The following is a 19653-nucleotide window of genomic DNA, read 5'->3' as shown; positions in this document are numbered from 1 at the left end:
CAAATCTATGTCTAAGACATTGAATACAGATAAAAACATCACCCTGTAAGCTTCCTGTTACAGCTGTTTGGAGCCGCAAGCCTGGGAGGGAGAGGGAGAGAAGCAGAGTAGGGCGTCGTGCTCAGGGATGGAGGTGGAGCAGAAGTGAGCTGGAGCGGGGAGGGGTTCCCCTGCGTCCTGTGCCCCCCCTTGCTGCAGGCAACCCTCCCCGCGCTTTCCTGCCCCAGCTCCCTCCACCTAAATGCCAGTGACGACCGAGGCAGCCAAAGATCCAGCCACTGCAGTTGCCGCTGAAGGACCCTAAATGCCGCCCCCGAAATGCTAGCGGCCTAGGCGACTGCCTAGGTCACCTAATGGGTTGCCCTGGCCCTGAGTACAGGAGCGGCATGAGGGTTTCTGGCACCCTAGTTGCAGGGCCGGCTCTATCCATTTCGCTGCCCCTCCCGTGGCTCCGGTGGACCTCCTGCAGGCGTCCCTGCGGAGGGTCCGCTGCTCCCGCATGTCTGGTGGACCTGCCGCAGGCGTGCCTGCGGAGGCTTCACCGGAGCTGCCTGCCGCCCTCCCTGCAAAATACTGCCCCCCGAAATCCTGGTGTCCTAGGCGACCGCCTAGGTTGCCTAAATGAAAGCGCCGGCCATGCCTGAGTATACAGCCATATTCATAACTTTGAATGCAAAAATGATATGTGCATACAAATAGGATTAATAGATTCAGTAGATCATAACCTTTGCATAGATATGATACATGGCATATGTAGCATAAAACATATTCCAGTTATGTCATATATACATTCATATATGGTGAGGGGCAGTCAGGGGCGTAGGGTCCTGGGTGGTCAGGGGACAGGGAGCAGGGGGTGGTGGATGGGGCATGAGTCCTGGAGGGTGCCATCAGGGAACGGGAGTGTTGGATGTGGTAAGAATCCTGGTGTGTGTGTGGTGGGGGGGGGGAGAAGCAGGGAGGGTCAGGGGCCTGTCCCTCCATACGATTTTGGAAACCCGATGTGGCCCTCAGAGCAAAAATTTTGCCCGCCCCTGCCTTATCCTCTCCTGCTTAGTGTTAGGGTAGGGAGAAGTAGTAACTGGCTTGTTCTGCAGCATGGGATGTTCAGGTTGGATCTTAGGAAAAATTTTCCAACTGTGCATATAGATAAGTACAGGAATACGTTACCAAGAGAGGTTGTGGAATCCTGGTCACTGGAGGTTTTTAAGAAGAGGTTAGACAGATGGTCTGTGTATACTTGGTCCTGCCTCAGGGCTGGAGGATGGACTAGCTGACATCTTGAGGTCCTTTTACCCTATATGTTTCTGTGATTTTATGATTCATGATCCTAGCCCTTCACTTTGACGTTGTCTCCCTCTGGAGAATGGGGGCTTTATTTAGTAGTTTTTTAAATGAAAAATATGCATGGGTCAGCTTCCCTCTCAATGTGCTTTGTTAGTCACTGGGTGTGAAGGAGTGAAACACGATCAACAACTGTCCACATATGAATGTGTAATGACTGGGTCCAAGGGAAGCAGAATGTGAGAACACAATTGTATTGCACTTTGGGATGTCTGTGCTGCCTCTGGGAGAGACCCTCCCTGCATGGGTCCCCAGACTGGCCTTGGTGAGCTGTATATAACTGCGTATATGTTGCAGATTGGGCTGGAGCTCAGTCTCTTAAGCCTGAGCTGCAGTGTCTACACCAGCAGTATGTGTACCCCTGGGGTACGCAGAGGTCTTCCAGAGTTAGGGTGACCAAATGAGAGGAAGAAAATATTGGGACACGTGGGGGTGTCCACTGGCAGAGGGGGGAAAAAAGTAGTACTGCGAAATATTGGGACAAATTGTGTCCCGACCAAACATTGGTGAGGATGCGGGACAAATGCCACAATATCGGGATGGTCCCAATTTTATCAGGAATTCTGGTCACCCTATCCAGAGTTGCTACCCAAAAATCACTAGCCAAGTCAGTAGAGAGTAAAATTTCATACAATGACTTGTTTATACTGATCTATATAATATACACTAAAATGTAAGTACAATATTTATATTCCAATTATTTATTTTATAATTATATGGTTAAAAATGAGTAAGTCATCAATTCATGGTGTGTGGTGACACTTCTTTTGTATTTTTATGTCTGATTTTATAAGCAAGTAATTTTTAAATGAGGTGTAACTCGGAGGTACGCAAGACAAATCAGGCTCCTGAAAGGGGTACAGTAGTGTGGAAAGCCACCGATCTACACAGCTGTTTTTAACATGCTAGCACCTACAGTGGAGTACCCAGTAGGGAGACATATCTCAAAGAATTATTGTTGATGCGCAAGTTGAGTAAGTTCTTCTTTTGCGTGTTACATGATCTCACTGGTCGTGTTTCCCCTGAGCAGGGTTTCCAGTTTCCAAACTCGATGTCATTTCCCAGCTGGAACGAGGGGAAGAGCCGTGGGCCCCAGATCTCCAGGGCTCAGAGGAAAGAGAGATCCTGAGAGGCAGTTGCATGGGTGAGGGATCGTTAAACCTACTCAGCTGTTGAAGGAAACAGCTGCGATTCCCAGTAAAGCCCTTGTGAGGTGTCTCAGTTCAGGGTGGTCCTCAGCAGGTGTCATATCCTCAGAGCAGATACTGTTCATGGCTTCCTACCCATCCTAACTCCTGGCATTAGTTCCGTCCCCAAACTCCCTTCTCCCTGAGTGTTTGGGTGGGAACTGGATGCAGAAATGATCCTCTCCTCTCTCCCCTTTGGGGAAGAGTTTGGGGAAATTCAGTCCCTGGTTTTTCTCCATCTCCAGCTATTCTCTTGGTTTGTTCCCCCCTTTTCCCTTCTGGTTTCTGAGGTTTTTCTTTCTCTGTCCCAGCAGGTGAGGGGATGGTGAGAGAGACCATGGAGCAGAAGCCTCAGCAGGAAGAGGAGCAAGTGAAAGCACGTGGGGTGTTGTTGCAAAGATGCAAAGGGAGTGTGTCCAGGAGTTGTGAGCAGGGAAAAGGCTCTCAGGGGCAGCACAGGCCAGAAAAGCGGCAGGGAAACCAGCCAGTGCGGAAAGTTGGAATATCTGTAAATTATCGGGAAACTCACAAAGGCTTCAAGGAAGCCACGGCCCACCAGAGAATCCTGACGGGAGAGAGAAATAACACGGGCTTTGAGTGTGGGGAAAAGTTCAAGAGGCACTCACACCATCAGAGAATCTACGCTGGAGTGAGACCCCATGAGTGCTGCGAGTGTGGGAGAACCTTCACTGAGCGCTCACGCCTTTTAAGCCATCAGAGGAGCCACACAGGTGAGAAACCCTATAAATGCGGTGAGTGTGGGAGAACCTTTGCTCGGAGCTCAACCCTTATTACACATCAGAGGAGCCACACAGGAGAGAGACCCTACGAATGCCATGAGTGCAGGAAAACCTTCGCTCAGAGCTCACATCTTATTCGCCATCAGAGGATCCATACAGGGGAGAAACCCTATAAATGCTGTCAGTGCGGGAAAACCTTTGCTCGGAGTTCACAGCTTACTACACATCAGAGGAGCCACACAGGGGAGAAACCCTATAAATGCCGTGAGTGCGGGAGAACCTTTGCTCGGAGCACAACCCTTATTATACATCAGAGGACCCACACAGGAGAGAAACCCTATGAATGCCATGAGTGCGGGAAAACCTTTGCTCAGCTCTCAGGCCTTATTACACATGAGAGAATCCACACAGGGGAGAAACCCTATAAATGCCATGAGTGCGGGAAAACCTATGCTCACTCCTCACACCTTGTTACACATCAGAGAATCCACACAGGGGAGAAACCCTACGAATGCTGTGAGTGCGGGAAAACCTTCGCTCGGACCTCACACCTTACTGCACATCAGAGGAGCCATACAGGAGAGAAGCCCTATAAATGCCCTGAGTGCGGGAAAACCTTCACTCAGAGATGTGGCCTTATTACACATCAGAGGAGGCATACAGGAGAGAGAGCCTATAAATGCCGTGAGTGTGGGAAAACCTTTGCTCAGTGGTCAGGCCTTATTACTCATCAGAGGAATCACACAGGAGAGAAACCCTATGAATGCTGTGAGTGCGGGAAAACCTTCCCTTGGAGCTCATACCTTATTGCACATGAGAGGATCCACACTGGAGAGAAACCCTACGAATGCCGTGAGTGCGGGAAAACCTTCACTTGGAGCTCACACCTTACTAGACATCAGAGGAGCCACACAGGAGAGAAACCCTATAAATGCCGTGAGTGTGGGAAAACCTTTGATCAGAGCTCACACCTTACTATACATCAGAGGAGCCACACTGGAGAGAAACCTTATAGACTCATAGACTCATAGGTCAGAAGGGACCAATCTGATCATCTAGTCTGACCTCCTGCACAAGGCAGGCCACAGAACCCCACCCATCCAATTTTATAACAACCCCTATCCCAGGACCGAGTTATTGAAATCCTCAAAAATGGTTTGAAGACCTCAAGCTGCAGGGAAACCACCAGCAAGCGACCCGTGCCCCACGCTGCAGGGGAAGGCGAAAAACCTCCAGGGCACCTGCCAATCCGCCCTGGAGGAAAATTCCTTCCCGACCCCAAATATGGCGATCAGCTAAACCCTGAGCATGTGGGCAAGAGTCACCAGCCAGCACCCAAGAAGGAATTCTCCGCAGCAACTCAGTACCCATCGCATCCAACATCTCCCCGCAGACCATTGAGCAGACCTGTCTGGTGGTAATTCAAGATCAATTGCCCAAATTAACGATCCTATCATAACATCCCCTCCATATACTTATCAAGCTTTGTCTTAAAGCCAGGAAAGTCTTTTGCCCCCACTACTTCCCTCGGAAGGCTATTCCAGAACTTCACTCCCCTAATGGTCAGAAACCTTTGTCTAATTTCAAGTCTAAACTTCCTAATATCCAGTTTATACCCATTCGTCCTCGTGCCTACATTAGTACTAAACTTAAATAATTCCTCTCCCTCCCTAACGTTAACCCCCTTGATATATTTATATAGAGCGAGCATATCCCCCCTCAGCCTTCTTTTGGCCAGGCTAAACAAGCCAAGCTCTTTGAGTCTCCTTTCATAAGGCAGTTTTTCCATTCCTCGGATCATCCTCGTAGCCCGTCTCTGAACCTTATGAATGCCGTGAGTGTGGAAAAACCTTTGCTCAGAGCTCAACCCTTATTACACGTCAGAGGAACCACACTGGAGAGAAAACCCTATAAATGCTGTGTGTGGGGGAAATTCTTCCATCACAACTCTTCTCTTATTTATCACCAGAGAAACTGCAAGGGAGATAAACACCATGAAAATCTTGTCTGGGTCTCAAAAGATTTTTTTTTCCTTTTGCAAATTCCCAAGTAGTGAACTTTAAGGCAGCATTTATGGTGTCTCTGCTCCTTCACGTGAGTTGCCGGCTTTTCCCTTTTACAGCTCATCCTTCCTTGGAGTGAAGCCCACAGTGTTTTTCATCAACTCCTTTGTTCTGCGTCATGGAAGTGTGCATCCCTCGAGGGATGTCCATCAGCCCCAGGTGGGGGAACCAGGAGTGACCTTTACTAGGTACATGGAGGTTAAATCTACCTGGGCCTTGACCTCACTAGAGTTTTCCATGGAGTTAGCTAGACTGAATTAGGGATCCTGATATAAAAACACAACTGTTTTTTTTCAGTGAAGAAAATAGCCTATATAGCGGCCAGGGTAACGTAGCAAATTTCCTCACCACTGGACACAGCCTCCATCACTTTTCCTAGTCTAACCAAATGTGGAGCATCAGGTTTATACTTTTCCTCCCACTGCAAAGTGATTGTTAGTCACCAGTACAGATTGCCTCATTCCCAGTTCTTCCCACGTTGCACTGGGTTCTGCTGAAAAGCAGTTGGGTTTTGTACCAATTTTCTCAATGTAAATATAACAGAGGAGAAGCAGGGATAGAGGGTGTGACAAAGTGGGGATTTTCCCTTGTTATGTTGTATATGAGTCTTACTGTTGAGCCTATGTGAGTTTTACTGTTTTGCATGAATACAGTCTGTGCCTCAGTTTCCCTGTGTGCTGCCTTTATGTGGTGGTAATAGGGGTGTGTGACTTCGGCTGAGACCTCTGGGGCGGGTGAGGCTGCTCCAGCTGCCTGCACCTGTGGTATGACCGGTGTGTGACGTTGCATTCCATATGCTTTATGGAAATATGCTTCTGAATATGACATAACTGGAATATGCTTGACGTTAAATACCCCTTGTATGGTGTCATTAGAAAGCTTGTAATCTACTGAGTGTGTTCATCCTATGTGTTTGCATGTATTATCTCTATGTCTGGAGCTAGGAGAATAAGATATAAACTTGTATCACTGATGTAAACATATTAAGTGGAGGCCTTTAAGGGTGCTCCAGAAAGAATCAGTCGTAAATGGCCTTAGTTACTTGAACGCCTTCCTGTGTAGGTGTGGGCCAGCCCATGGGGAATGGAGATGAGGGGTCTTACAGTGATATGTGACCATGCCACCTGGTACTGAAATCCATCTTAAACCTGGTGCTTTTCCATTTAGCAGGAGGGGTGGGGACTCAGAGAGACAAAAGATTCCTGCCTCGTGCCAATGCTATAGAAGAGGGTGGAGTAGCACAAAGGGGACCAGTCATGAGAAATCCCCTGCTTACCACTGAGATGTCTGCTGGAGTTAACACACCTGGGAAAGGATCAGGCCCAGACTAGAAAGGAGTCTAATCTGTGACAGAAGCTTATTGGAACATTCCCGAGGGTGAGCTATTACTTGTCATCAGTTTCTTGCGTGTTTTGCTTTATTTTCCTGGGTGACTTACTTTGTTCCATCTGTTCTTACTTGAAATCAGTTAAACAAAAACGATGTTAAGTAGGAAAAGTAGGATTTATTAATGAACCCAAAGTAAGTGATTAATACCTGGGGAAGCAAACAGCTGTGCATCTCTCTCTATCAGTGTTACAGAGGATGGTCAGTTTATGAATTTACTCCATATAAGCTTTATACGGAGTGAAATGGATTTATTTGGGGGTTTGGATCCCATTGAGAACTGGGTGTCTGGGTGCTGGAGACAAGGAAGCTGCTGAGCTGTTTTCACTTAAAGCCTGCAGCTTTGGGGCGTGTGGTTCAGACCCCGGGTCTGTGTTGCAGCAGGCTAGCGTGCCTGGCTCAACAAGACAGGATTCTGGAAGTCCCAAGCTGGCAGGGAAAACGGGCTCAGAGGTCATTTCATTACATCAGGTGACAGTCCCAAGGCGGTGTCTGTGACTGAACCCATCATATGGTGCCTTTGTAACCTGAGACCCAGGGATGGGATGCAGCCGGGTGACTCTTTGCCCTGCAAGAGAGACAAAGACAAGGAGGAGGAGCAATGGGGGTGTCTGAATTTGGGTCCCTGGAAGCTGGCAGTCTGCTTGGGTGGACTGGAAGAGGGGGAGTCCAGGGCAGCTGGCCCACAACTCCTCAAGATGGACTTGGCTGAAAGTCACTGTTTTCTGTGCTAACGAGTTCTGTTCTACGCTGCGTTCCTGTTGAATAATAAAACTTCTGTTCTCCTGGCTGGCTGAGAGTCACTGCTGACTGTGGAGCTGGGGTGCAGGGCCCTCTGGCTTCCCCAGGATTCTGCCTGTGCAGACTCGCTGTGGTAAGCACACGGTGGGGCAGGGGATGCTGAACACTTTGAGGTCACACCCAGGAAAGTTGAAGCTGTGTAAGCTTCTTGCCCTGGTGACAGTCTGCTCAGAGAGAGGAGGCTCCCCCAGAGTCCTGACTGGCTTCATATGGAGTAGTTCCAAAGCATCGTCTGGTGACTCTATGACTGAGGGGGGGAAGAAGTTTTTTTGTTTTCAATCTCTGTGACACCTGAAGAAGTGGTGTGTCAGAGGAATTCCCACCTTCCGAGTTACCCCAGCAGTGTTTCCTCTTTTAGAGCTGTGTGGAATTGATCTTCTCCACTTTCTACAGTTCCACCACTGAGTGTGTCCTATGATTCAGGGTTCTCAGCCCTCTGTTTGTGGATCACAATTTGTTTTCTTTGCTCCTAAAACAGTAATTTAGGGTATGAGATGAAAGTGTCACAGACCTGGATAGGGAATTTGAATGGATCTCAAATACAGTGAGATCATTTGGAGTTTACATCCCAGTTTCCAACTGTTGGCAAAGCCTGTTGCAGGACTTTTCCTAATGAGATAGAATTGTTTGCAGATGAGGAGGTTGTCTGGTTTGTTTTTTGTTTTTTTCCATTATGATGATGCTAGAACTTTTGTAAATAATATGACTCAAAACTAATGAGTGAAGGAGGTCTGAACGGCTCACAGGAGAATGCAATGGCAGAAACTCTTGTCCTGATTCTGTCATGTAGCCTATAGGAGTAACCAGCTTGCTTGCATAGATATATTTTTTCATATAAGTTTAATATAAATCTATAAACCTATTACACTAAACCAAATACTTCAGGTCTCTTGCGTTACAGCCAAGATTACTTTAAGGCCATATCCTTCCTGTATGTTAAACTAAGGAAAGTTAACACATTTATATTAAGACCATTTACCCAGAAGAGTAAAGTTAACCTATATCTTGTTACCTAACTAAATAAGTATCCACGCCTATGTCTCTAACCTTCTACCTAGACCAATAGATAATAAAGAATGGCATAGGGGGTTTTTTAGGGTGGTACCCACAGACTTAACAGGGACACCACAAGGAAACTTATGGTGTATACGTGTCATCAATACGCACAAACCTATTAGGCTACACTTACTCCATAGGCTAACGTTTGTGGGTGAGGAATAAAATGTGGGTATAGGAGGAAGGATTTCCTGCACTTGTGCCCTATAAAAGAGGTGACCCACATTGCTAGAGCACTTCACTGCACTCCACTGTATCATTTTCACTTACTCTATCTTACTCTCACTCACTCACTCTATCTGTTCTGTCTACGATGGCTACTATTATTATTAGTAGGCTGTACTTGTTGTTCTTAAAGTTTGTTTCAAGGGAACTAGGCTAAGCTTGGTTTCCCTAAGCTTTTCTTCTTAGGTTTTAAGCTTAAGTTAGTCAATAAACCCTAATAAAACTAAGTTAGCTCTTACCATTAGTTTTTCTAAGGTCTGCATCAAAAATTGAGAAACTTGAAACTGCAAGGCTGGGCCTGTGTCTCTTACCCCCAGGTTTTCAAGAAAGGGTGTAAGTATGTTAACCAAAGCTTTGTTGCATATAATACTATATTATCATATGTATCTTTTGAATAGCATTAATGCAATTGTAACTTTGTAACTCCGGGTATTTTACCATTGACTTACTATTTCATTGATTTTAATAAAAAGTCTTTAAGGATATATCTGTCTCAGTGTGAGCTTCCTGTCGTACCCCCGAGGGTCCTTTGTAAATTCTGTGAAGCCTAATTCGAAACAAAAACTTGTATTAATTAAAATATTAATAGTATTGGTTTTAGGCTTGCCAATTTGTTTGATTAGAAGATAAAATATATACATTAAATTAATGTTATTAGCACACCCTAAATCAGGCTACAGTCATCATATTTAACCTGCTCTGGAATTTCTAGTTATTTGAAGCTGGATGTATCTTGTGTGATATCGGTTTTTCCTCTTGAGGGACATTTGGTCACATAATCAGATATTAATTTTATTTGCCAGACAGTAGCTCAGGTTTACTGGGGACTTTACTATTTGGAAAAAATTACTATTTACTATTTCTAATTTCGTATTTTATTTTATGCCTTTTCTCTGCTTCCTCCATGATGACATAGAGAAACTTCAAGTGCAGTTTGGTCAACAGGAGAGACTACTCCAAGCTATTGGACATGCTACCAACTGTTTAAATCGCCAGTCTGAAATGGTGAACTAGACCACACCCAAAGTAGTGCAACTAACTGAAATGACTGCACACAATCACACCGCTGCTCAGTTGTTTTAGGTCAATATTGTCTCTGATGATCTGGGGAGAGAATTTGAAGAATTGGGCAAAAGGCCCATGGATTTGTTTCCCAAGGCAGTTGTGAAAGAGGCTTTTGTGACAGACTAACACCCATGTTCACACCTTGCGCCAGGGGTTCTCAACCTTTTTTTTCTGAGGCCCCACCCCCTGCTATAAAAACTCCAAGGCTCAGCTGGGATAGAGGGGCAGCTCAGGTCTCTGGGCTACAGCTGCTGGGTCGTGGAGGTGCATTGAGGCTCCGGGCTTCTGCCCTCCGGGAGGCGCAGGGCCCTGCAGACCCCCTGAAACCCGCTCACAGACCTCTGGGGATCATGCTGCCCTACAAGGTATGACGCTGGCAGTGCAGGTTATATCAGAGTGTATTCAGGCCAATTGATGTGTGTATTAGTATTGATCGAAGTGACTGTTAACTGTACAAGTGTATTGGGTGTTTAAACCTCCTGAAAAATAGTGGAATGTTGTTTGCATTGTTGTCACTTATCTGTAGCCTGTTACAGTGTAATAGCAAACAGTTACATTGTGTATACTCCTGCCACTAAATAACCCATCCAATGCAATGGAGGTTTGTGGAATGAAAATGAAGAAAATGTTCATTTCAAAAGAAGGGGTCATAAGAAGCTGGATTCCTGGGGTGGGTTTGCAGGGGAACTGGGCGATGGCTTAAAGTGGTGTCAGGCTCAGAGGTTAGAGTCAGAGTGAGGATTGGGCTATGGTTTTGGTTAAGGGGTTTAGGGTTGAGGAACAGGTTTTAGGGTAAGGCTTGCAGTTGGGTTCTGGGTAGGGGGTGGGGTTGGGGCTTAGATTTTGAGGGGAGGGTTTGGCCAGCAGCAGCATAGAAGTGTGGGTGGCAATGGGGTGCCAACCAATAGTGATTGATAAGTAGGGGGTTTTAGTTCATTTTAGTGTCAATAGCACCCTAGGGAGGGAGTAGGGTCATATTTGCTACAGGGAGCTAAAGTGCTGGGGAAGGAGGTGGCAAGTTGACCCATCAGTGTTAAGCTAAGATTTTTGTAATGGTTATTTTTAATAAAAGTTAGTGACAGGTCATGGGCATTAAAAAAAAATTGATGGAAGCCCTGACCCGTCCTTGACCATTACTAAAAATAACTGACAAAATGGGGAAGCTGGGAGCATCTACCAACTGCTCCTGCGGCTCCTGGGTCCCCTCCCCCCCATCACCTGGGGCTGCAGCTCCAGATTCCTCTGTGGCTGCTGGGAGCTGCAGGGTCTGTCCATGATGGCTGGGAGGTGTGGGATCCCCCTGCTGCCCATGGTGGCTAGTAGCTTCTGAGTTCCTAAAAACAACAGAAAGGCCCTACTGGGTCAGAACAAAGGTCCATCTAGTCCAGTATCCTGTCTTCCAGCAGTGGCCAGTGCCAGGTGCCCCAGAGGGAATGAACAGAACAGGGAATCATCAAATGATCCATTCTCTGTTGCTTGTTCCCAGCCTGTGACAAACAGAGGCCAGGGACACCATCCCTGCCCATCCAAGCTAATAGCCATTGATGTACCTATCCTTCATGAACATTAGTTCTTTTTTTAACTCTGATCTAGTCTTGGCCTTCACAACATTCATCCACCACATGTGGCAGCTGGGAGCTCTGGTGTCTGCCCATGGCAGCTGGGAGCTACAGAGTCCATCTGCAGTGGCATGAGGCTGTGGCTTCTCCAGCTGCCCATGGTGATTGGGAACTCCAGGGTTTGCCTGCAGTGTCTGGGAGCTCCCTCTGGTCCCTGCAGGATATGAGGGCTGCCTGTGGCAGCTGGGAGCTCTGGGGTCTCCTGCCACTTGTGGTGCCTGGGAGCTTTGGGGTCCACCCATGGTGACAGGGAGCTCTGGGGACTGCTTGCAGCAGCTGGGAGCTGCGGGGTCCATCCAGGGTGGGCAGATGTGGCAGTGCCCTATTTGTATCCCCTCACTATTGTTTCAGTGACCCCTGGTGGCCAGCTAAGAGCATCCAATCCTCCCACCCTCCAATTTAACCCTGACTCCACCTGCAAACCCAACAGACCCTGGGGATCCCGGGGGGGGGGAGTGCCACATTGACCAGGGTCCACCACCCAGCGCAGGTGGAGGGGCTAAGGCTCAGCCCAGCATCCCAGACTGACGTGCTCTGGCCTGGGCTCCTGGGTCCTGCTCCCCAAGGGCTGTGCTGGACCCCACACCAGGGAGGCTCTTATGGGCTGTGAGTGGTCAAAGGGCAGGAGGGAGCTGAGGAGGTACCACAGTCCCGGGGTCCCAAGCTGCAGGAGGACAAGCGGAGGAAGCTCTGCAGCTGCCTGCACTCTGACATCAGCTAGTGCAGCAGCCACTTTACCCTACCCGACTCTGGCTTCTGGCCTCTGACATGGCCATGGGCCAGGGTGTTGGAGAGGAGGTGGCAGGGCTGGCACTTCACTGACGAGGAGCAGCGGGTGGAGCCACAGGAAGGGCAGAGTCTCATGGCAAGGGGGGTTGCAGCTGCCACAATTGTCTGTCTTATCCCCCACCGCCAAAAATGGCTCCCACTGCTGGCCACGGGGTATTACTGTGTTTTTCTGAGGAACCCTCTGTGCATTACCATGACTGGCCACTGGGTGTCATCCATGGAAGAGACAGTCCATGCATTACCCCGACTAGCCAGTGGTGTCGCGGCTGCTCCTTAGTAAACAGTTTGTGCATTACTCTGAATGTCCACTAGGTGTCCCTGCTACTCCAGGGCTGATGCAGTCTCTGATTTACCCTGACTGGCCCCTGGGTTTCACTGCTGCTCTGGGAACACCACCCGTGCATTACTCTGATTGGCCTCTAGATAAATGTGTGGTAAAGGCCAAGTACAGACTCCTGCTCCCTCTAGCTGCAGCTTGGTTTCTAATAAAATATTTCCTGCTCATTCTGGGTGCAGGGGGAGAATTTCCCCATCTTGGGAGTTTCTGATCTCCCAGGGCAGGGAGAAGTACGTCCTCCTGAGCAGAGGCCTGGAATCAGGAAGGTGACTACAGGTGTTAAGTTTGTTCTTCCTTTGTGACTTCTCTCTAAAGTGTTGGTCATCATGCTTTCTCATTGCCTGGTGGTCTACAGTAAGGGTTCTCAAACTGGGGGTCGCCAGGTTATTACTTGGGGGGTTGTGAGCTGTCAGCCTGTGCTCCAAATGCCTCTTTGCCTCCAGCATTTATAATGGTGTTAAATATATTTCAAAAGTGTTTTTAATATATTAAGGGAGGGGGGGTTACACTCAGAGCCTTGCTATGTGCAAGGGGTCACCAGGACAAAAGTTTGAGAACCGCTGGTCTACAGCCTCCCTTCATAGACATATTCACTTGCATGTGTCCACTGGTGATTGAGACATAGACGTCTATAGCTCTCTGTGCAGATCTATAGTGTGTGTGTTGGGGGCGGGGGGACAAGGACTTAAAGCTGTTGCTACTTCTCCTGTCTGCTTCTAGTTCCATGTGCCTTGGTGCAGCAGGGAAATTGTAGTCTTTTACTTTTTTTTGCAGAATGTGATGCCCTATGTGCTACTTGGTGCAGCTGGAAGTGTGACTAGTGATTGCAAACTTGTCACTGATGTATTTATGTATTTTTAAAGACCCACTGGGGTGTTGAAAATGTATTCCCCAGAATGCCTCCCTTCCACTATCCCACCCCTACTGTGGTACATTAGTAACCAGTAGGAAAAATTACCCTAATAAATATTTGAGGTAAACTTAATTCTGTCTACAGGTTAACTAGTGGAAGTGGCTGCAAACATTCACAAATATGGGTAACAGTACATGCATGTCCTTTGTGTTTTCAGGATCAGGGCCAACCTCTTTATGGATTCAGTTGCAGAAAGGACACAGGTTTGTTCCAGAGCCAGACTTTATATATTGGAGCTTTTTGAAAGTTCCTTGAATACATATCTGTAGCCTTGAGAGTGTGTGCAGTGACATGCACTACCCAGGGGGCATCATTATGTTAGCAGAATGAGGGCATGTTAGCTGTTCTGAAGGGTTTTTCAGGATGAGATTTAAAGGGAGGAGGATGTAATCCATAGCCTTCTACAGATGGGGAAACAAGCACGGTTGAGGCTGAACAGTCACACCACCGAACAATACAGAAAATTTTAACTACATATAAGGCTGAGTTCTTTAGTATCTCCATCATGCATATCACGTGGGCAGCCTACTCTAAGGAGTAAGGATGTATTCTGATAGAGTTGATAGAATGCACAGTCCACCACCGCACATTTTTATAAAAAAAAAACAACTACCAACCTAACTCCAATGCACCTTTGTGTAACAGTGCCCCTTAGTCTCTGTAATAATGTATAGAAAGATGCATTTCTCCATTTGTTCTGCTCACAGCAGGTTTTTTTTACATCACAAACTACTAAACGTGTGAGAGGAGGGGGCAGGCTACTCCCCTTTCCCTTCACTCTGAACCACATGTGCCATGCTGGAGGGGAGATATCCCAGGATTTTTGCAGGTGCCCTTTTGCCCCAGGTCTGTATTGAGATGTCACAGCAGAGGCCAGGCACTAAGCAGGTGCTTGGATTGAGGAGAAAAAGGTGTATAGGGGTGCCCTGTGAGAGAGGTAGGGTGTCTTTGCCTACAACTCTTATTCATCTTTGGAGGTGGTGAGGGAGAGGGAGCGTCTTGTGCTTTCTCCCACCGTGGAGGGAGTAGCCAGAACCTTGGAGCTGCCAGTGCAGGGTGAGAAGCACAAGCACAAGCTGGGACCTGCCCTCAGTGTGTGCAGCAGCGAGTGTCAGAGGGAGCCTCACTGAGCTGTGCTGCCAGTGGGAGCAGCCAAACTTGCAGTGAGGGGGAGGGGTGACCCCTGCCAGGAATGGGTACAGTAGGTTATGGGGGCACCCTCAGCCATTCCCCCCACTCAACTTTGCTTCCCCTCCCTGGTTTATGTGCCTTAGTTTCCTCGTCTGAAACCTCTTCAGCTCTTGCTCCCCCATCCCCAAGCCCTCACCCCCCCACTCACCTAGATCAAGCCCCCAACCCTTCTCATTCATCCAACCCCCCCAGCCCATTCCCCTCATGGACCCCTTAGCCCCCTTTCTCCTCCCTCCCCCATGGGACCTTCAGCCCCCTTTCTCCTCCCGCCAACACCCTCCAGCCCAGTCCCCCCATGGGCCCCTCAGCCCCCCTTTTCCTCCCTCCAACCCCCTCATGGGCCCCTCAGCCCCCCTTCCACAACCCTCCAACCCGCCCCCAAGTCCAGTCCATTTCCCCCATGGGTCCCTTAGCCCCTCTTTCTCCTCCAACCCCCCAGAAAAGCCTCCCAATGGACCCCTCAGCTCCCCTTTCACACCCCATTCCCTCCGTGGGCCACTCAGCCTGCCCCACCCTTCCCCTATCAGTGCCCGTCCCCCCTAGCCTGTCCCCCATCCATGGGGCCTCTGACTCCTCCTTTTTTCTCCCTCCAACACCCCCTAGGCCGCCTCAACTTGCACCACTATACCTACCCTTCCCCCATCCATGCCTCCTCTTGTAGGACTCAGTCCCCTTCCTCCCCAATGTCCCCAGCTCACCCCAACCTTCCCCAACCCTTACCCTCACCTCCCTCAGTTCATCCCTCCACTTGTGGGACCTCTCAGCCCCTATCTCTCTCCAACACCTTCCCAATCCATCCTGACCTGCACCTCTATCCCTACCCTCCCCCCACCCATGCCTCCACCCATAGGCATTGCTCAGCTCCCTCTTCCTCCCACTTTTGGGCCCCTCAGCCCTTTTTGCTCCTCCCTCCCAACACCCCGAGCCAACCTGCACCCCAGTCCAGCACTCCATCTGTGGGCCCCCCAGTGCCCCTTTGTCTTCCCTCCAACAGTCCCCAGTATGAACCCCCATACCTACCCTTCCCCCCAGTCCCTCCCTCCACCCATGGGGCCCCTCAGCTTGTCTCTCTCCTTTCTCCCCAATATGTGTCCCTAGTTCACTATAGCCATCTCCCTCAATGCTGGGATCCCTATCATCTCCTTCAGTGCATTCCAGCCTGCTCTCCACTTTCGCTTGGCCCTCCCAATCCATCCCATCTACTTCTCCATCTCAGGGTACCCCAATATCCTCCAGGAGGCTCCATCCCTACACCCCAACCCCAATTGGCTCCAACCTATTTCTCCATTCCTAGGCCCCACTTTCCCAGCACCGCACTCCCCCATGCCACCCACAGCCTGCCAGGTTTACCTTTCCAATTCCTGTTTCTTTTCCGAGCCACACTTTGGCCCTCCAACCCCCCTCCACCCTGTCCTTAGTCTCTGAGGCTTCTGAATCCCACATTCCCTCAGTACAGCTTGGGAACCCTACACCCCTCTATCCTGCAGTTCTGCCTTCACCCACATATATCCCAGACAGTCATTCATTTGACTAAGCCATGGATGCACGGACCTCAAACTGCCTACTGAGCTTGTCCATCGATCAGCCCCATGGACTGACTCTCTCCCCTTTCCTCTCCTTGTGTTGTCGCCCTTCATAGGACACGGGCAGGCAAACTAGGTGTGCATCCCCACAGGCTTGGTCTCATGAGCCATGCAGAAGTAGGAGGGGATGAAAATCCTGCAGGGTAGTAGATAGTAGAGTGGAGCGGTGACTGTCGGTTTTGACTCAGTCTCTGTTCATCGAGTGGGGCTGATGTAGATAGAATGGGACAGGGAGTCAGGGATGAGGGTACAGTTAAATGTGCCAATAGAGCTCTGTGTAGTGATAGTTCTTGCTTGGCTTTATTAGTTTGCAGAGGAATCATCCAGGAGCCCTAGCTGGAGGAGAAGGTGGTAGAAGTAGATCTGAGCAGCCTGGACATCCTTCTAAAGAGACATGAATAGTCATCATGTTGCTGTCTTCTGCGTATCTGGCTGTGAATAAGAGGTCAGTGTTTTGAATTCCTCATCTGGATTTGCTGTAGTATTCTTCAGATTGTGTCCTTCCTCGTTGGATATGGGACTCCCTGGTATTAAGGCTGGGGAGGGGCCAGAGTCTTCCACAGGTTATTTACTGTTCTTGTGGAGGCCTGCAGCAGGCCAGTGGAGCAGCTGCAGACAGAGGAGGAGCATCTGGAGTTAAGGGAGCTGCACAATCTAGACCTTTCCCTTGGCAGTGGAGCTTATGAGCCTTCTCGTGATGTTGGAGGAGCAGTTGTGTGTGTTTGTTAAATAGTTATCTAACCAGTATCTGCATAGTGAGGTGCCTCCTTGAGAGCAGAGAGTTGCGTCTCACATCCTTGGGAATGGTCCTGGGGAAGGTAGGACTCTGCCTGTTGTTGGCAATGGTCTGGGATTGTCCCTTTCCTGGAGTGCTGTAGCTCCTTAGGAATGACAAGCATTTTAGGCCCTCGGAGGGCTGGAGAGGAATAAAGAAGGGGGCTCCAGTGAGCAGCAGGCAGTGACACCTGTGTGTGTGTGTCTGTCTTCCATGCACCTGATGGCCTAGTTGACAAGTGTTCTCTCTTTCTCTTTTCAGTTCCTACTGAGATTGGTTAGAGGAGAGATCGGCCAACCTGTGGCAGAGACCAAAGAAGGAGCAGCAACCCTGAGCCCATCCCTAGGGATGGAAGCCAGACAATGATCTGCAGGGTCGTTACCTGGAATGGACATTTCCTGATGTAAAGTATTGAGGGAGAGCTGCAAAGAGTCAGGGTAGAGAATATGTTAGTATTGGGTGGGCCCCTGAGGAAAGGCCTCAACACATAACTGGGGCATGATAAGCTTGGGGGAATCCTTTGTGCCCTCTCAAGGAGTTGTCGGGTGCTATGGAGTGTTCCTGAAGTGCTGGAACTCTTTGTGGAGAGCCAGGAAGGTGACTACAGGTGCTAAGTTTGTTTTTCTTCCTCTGTGTGTGTAGCTCTGCTCTCATATGTTGGCCAACATGCACACTGTCTCTCTCCCCTTGTACTGTCTCCTTACATAGAACATGGGCAATGGTGCATGCTCACAGGCTTGGTCTGGAGAGCCTGCATCCCTCTGGGGCACTGGGAGGGGGAGCCTGGACATCCTTGTAAGCAGAGATGAACAGTCCTTAGCTTTCTGCCTCCTCCGTGATTGGCTGTGAGTGACACTTCAGTACTGGGCAAACTGATTGAAACTATCATAAAGAACAAAATTGTCAGAGACATAGATGAACATAATTTGTTGGTGAAAACTCAACATTGCTTTTGTAAAGGGAAATAATGTGTCACCAGTTGACTAGAATTCTTTGAGGGAGTCAACAGGCATGTGGACAAAGGGGATCCAGTGGATGTAGTGTACTTAGATTTTCCGATATCCTTGACAAGTTCCCTCACCAAAGGCTCTTGAGCAAAGTCAGCTGTCATGGGATAAGAGGGCAGGTCCTCTCATGGACTGGAAACAAAGGGTAGGAATAAATGGTCACTTTTCAGAATGTAGAGAGGTAAATAGTGGTGTCTCCTAGGGGTCTGTACTGGGACCAGTCCTATTCAACATATTCATAAATGATCTGGAAAAAAGGGGTAAACAGTGAGGTGGCAAAATGTGCAGATGATATCAAACTACTTAAGATAGTTAAGTCCCAAGCAGACAGTGAAGAGCTACAAAAAGATCTCACAAAATCAGGTGACTGGGCAACAAAATGAAAGATGAAATTAAATGTTGATAAATACGAAGTAAGGTACATTGGAAAATATAAGCCCAACTATACCTATACAAAAGTGTGATCTAAATTAGCTGTTACCACTCAAGAAAGATCTTGGATTCATTGTGGATAGTTCTCTGAAAATATCCACTCAATGCGCAGTGCCAGTTAAAAAAGCAAACAGGCTGTTGGGGATAATAAAGAAAGGGACAGATAATAAGACAGAAAGTATCATATTGCCTCTCTATAAATCCATGGTACCGTCACATCTTGAATACTACCTGCAGATGTGGTTGCCCCATCTCAAAAAAAAGATACATTGGAATTGGAAAAGGTTCAGTAAAGGACAACTGAAATGATTTTTGGTATGGAACAGTTTCCATATGAAGAGAGATTAATAGGACTGGGACTTCTCAGCTTGGAAAAGAGAGGATATTATTGAGCTCTATAAAATCATGACTGGTGTGGTGAAAGTAAATAAGGAAGTGTTATTTACTCCTTTTCATAACACACAAACTAGGAGTCATCAAAATAAATTAATAGGCAGCAGGTTTAAAACACATAAAAGGAAATATGTTTTTCACCCAATGTACAGTCAATCTGTGGAACTCCTTGCCAGAGGATGTTGTGAAAGTCAAGGCTATAACAGGGTTCAAAAAAGAACTAGATAAGGTCATGGAGGATAGGTCCATCAATGGCTATTAGCCAGGATGGGCAGGGATGGTGTTTCTAGCCTCTTTTTGCCAGAAGCTGGGAACGAGCAACAGAGAATGGATCATTTGATGATACCCTGTTCCACCAAAGCCTCTGACACAGTGTGAGCAATTTGTCTATTGAGGAAAGGAATGGGTTAATTTGAAAATCAGCTTGGCCCAGAGATAAAGAGAAAGTTGTTTTGCGTTCAAGGTCAAGAATCAGTGCAGACCATTCCAAGTACAAAGAAAAACTACTTTTGGCCCCAGCTGGCTGTGAAAAAATATAGACAGAGGCAAGCCAAACACAATACAAGTTACAGAACTGGGATTACGTTTGCAAAGCTTAACTGTCCAGTGAGATCCAACAGAGTGCCTTTGCGACCCTGGAGCTGGTGTGTCTTGGTGACGCTGAAGAAGCCACAGGCAGCCAACCTGGACTGGAATCTCTGAAAGAGATGCTGCAGGAGATTCCAGGATGTAAAAGAATAGCTTCCC

General features: G+C 48.2%; 1 protein-coding gene across 1 annotated transcript; it reads left to right on the top strand.

Annotated features, from left to right (window-relative positions):
* The first annotated feature begins 1632 nt into the window (after positions 1-1632).
* Positions 1633-5693, top strand: LOC127038754 (zinc finger protein ZFP2-like). Its single transcript, XM_050931621.1, has 4 exons — positions 1633-1693; positions 2375-2488; positions 2846-4276; positions 5091-5693. Exons 1-4 carry the CDS (start codon positions 1633-1635, stop codon positions 5183-5185), a joined length of 1701 nt encoding a protein of 566 aa, XP_050787578.1. The 3' UTR covers positions 5186-5693.
* The last annotated feature ends 13960 nt before the right edge of the window (positions 5694-19653 follow it).

This window comes from Gopherus flavomarginatus, chromosome 21 (genome assembly GCF_025201925.1).
Source record: "Gopherus flavomarginatus isolate rGopFla2 chromosome 21, rGopFla2.mat.asm, whole genome shotgun sequence".
NCBI classification, from domain to species: domain Eukaryota; kingdom Metazoa; phylum Chordata; order Testudines; family Testudinidae; genus Gopherus; species Gopherus flavomarginatus.
Note: the sequence above shows the minus strand (reverse complement) of the source record. Positions and strands in the feature narration are given on the sequence as shown.

What these genes read in the sequence shown, in the direction of transcription:
- LOC127038754 (XM_050931621.1), top strand. Translation starts at nt 1,633, where the DNA reads ATGTTGCAGATTGGGCTGGAGCTCAGTCTCTTAAGCCTGAGCTGCAGT. An exon ending in CCTGAGAGGCAGTTGCATGG is followed by an intron (nt 2,489 to 2,845) that starts GTGAGGGATCGT and finishes CTGTCCCAGCAG; the next exon opens with GTGAGGGGATGGTGAGAGAG. An exon ending in GAGGAGCCACACTGGAGAGA is followed by an intron (nt 4,277 to 5,090) that starts AACCTTATAGAC and finishes AGCCCGTCTCTG; the next exon opens with AACCTTATGAATGCCGTGAG.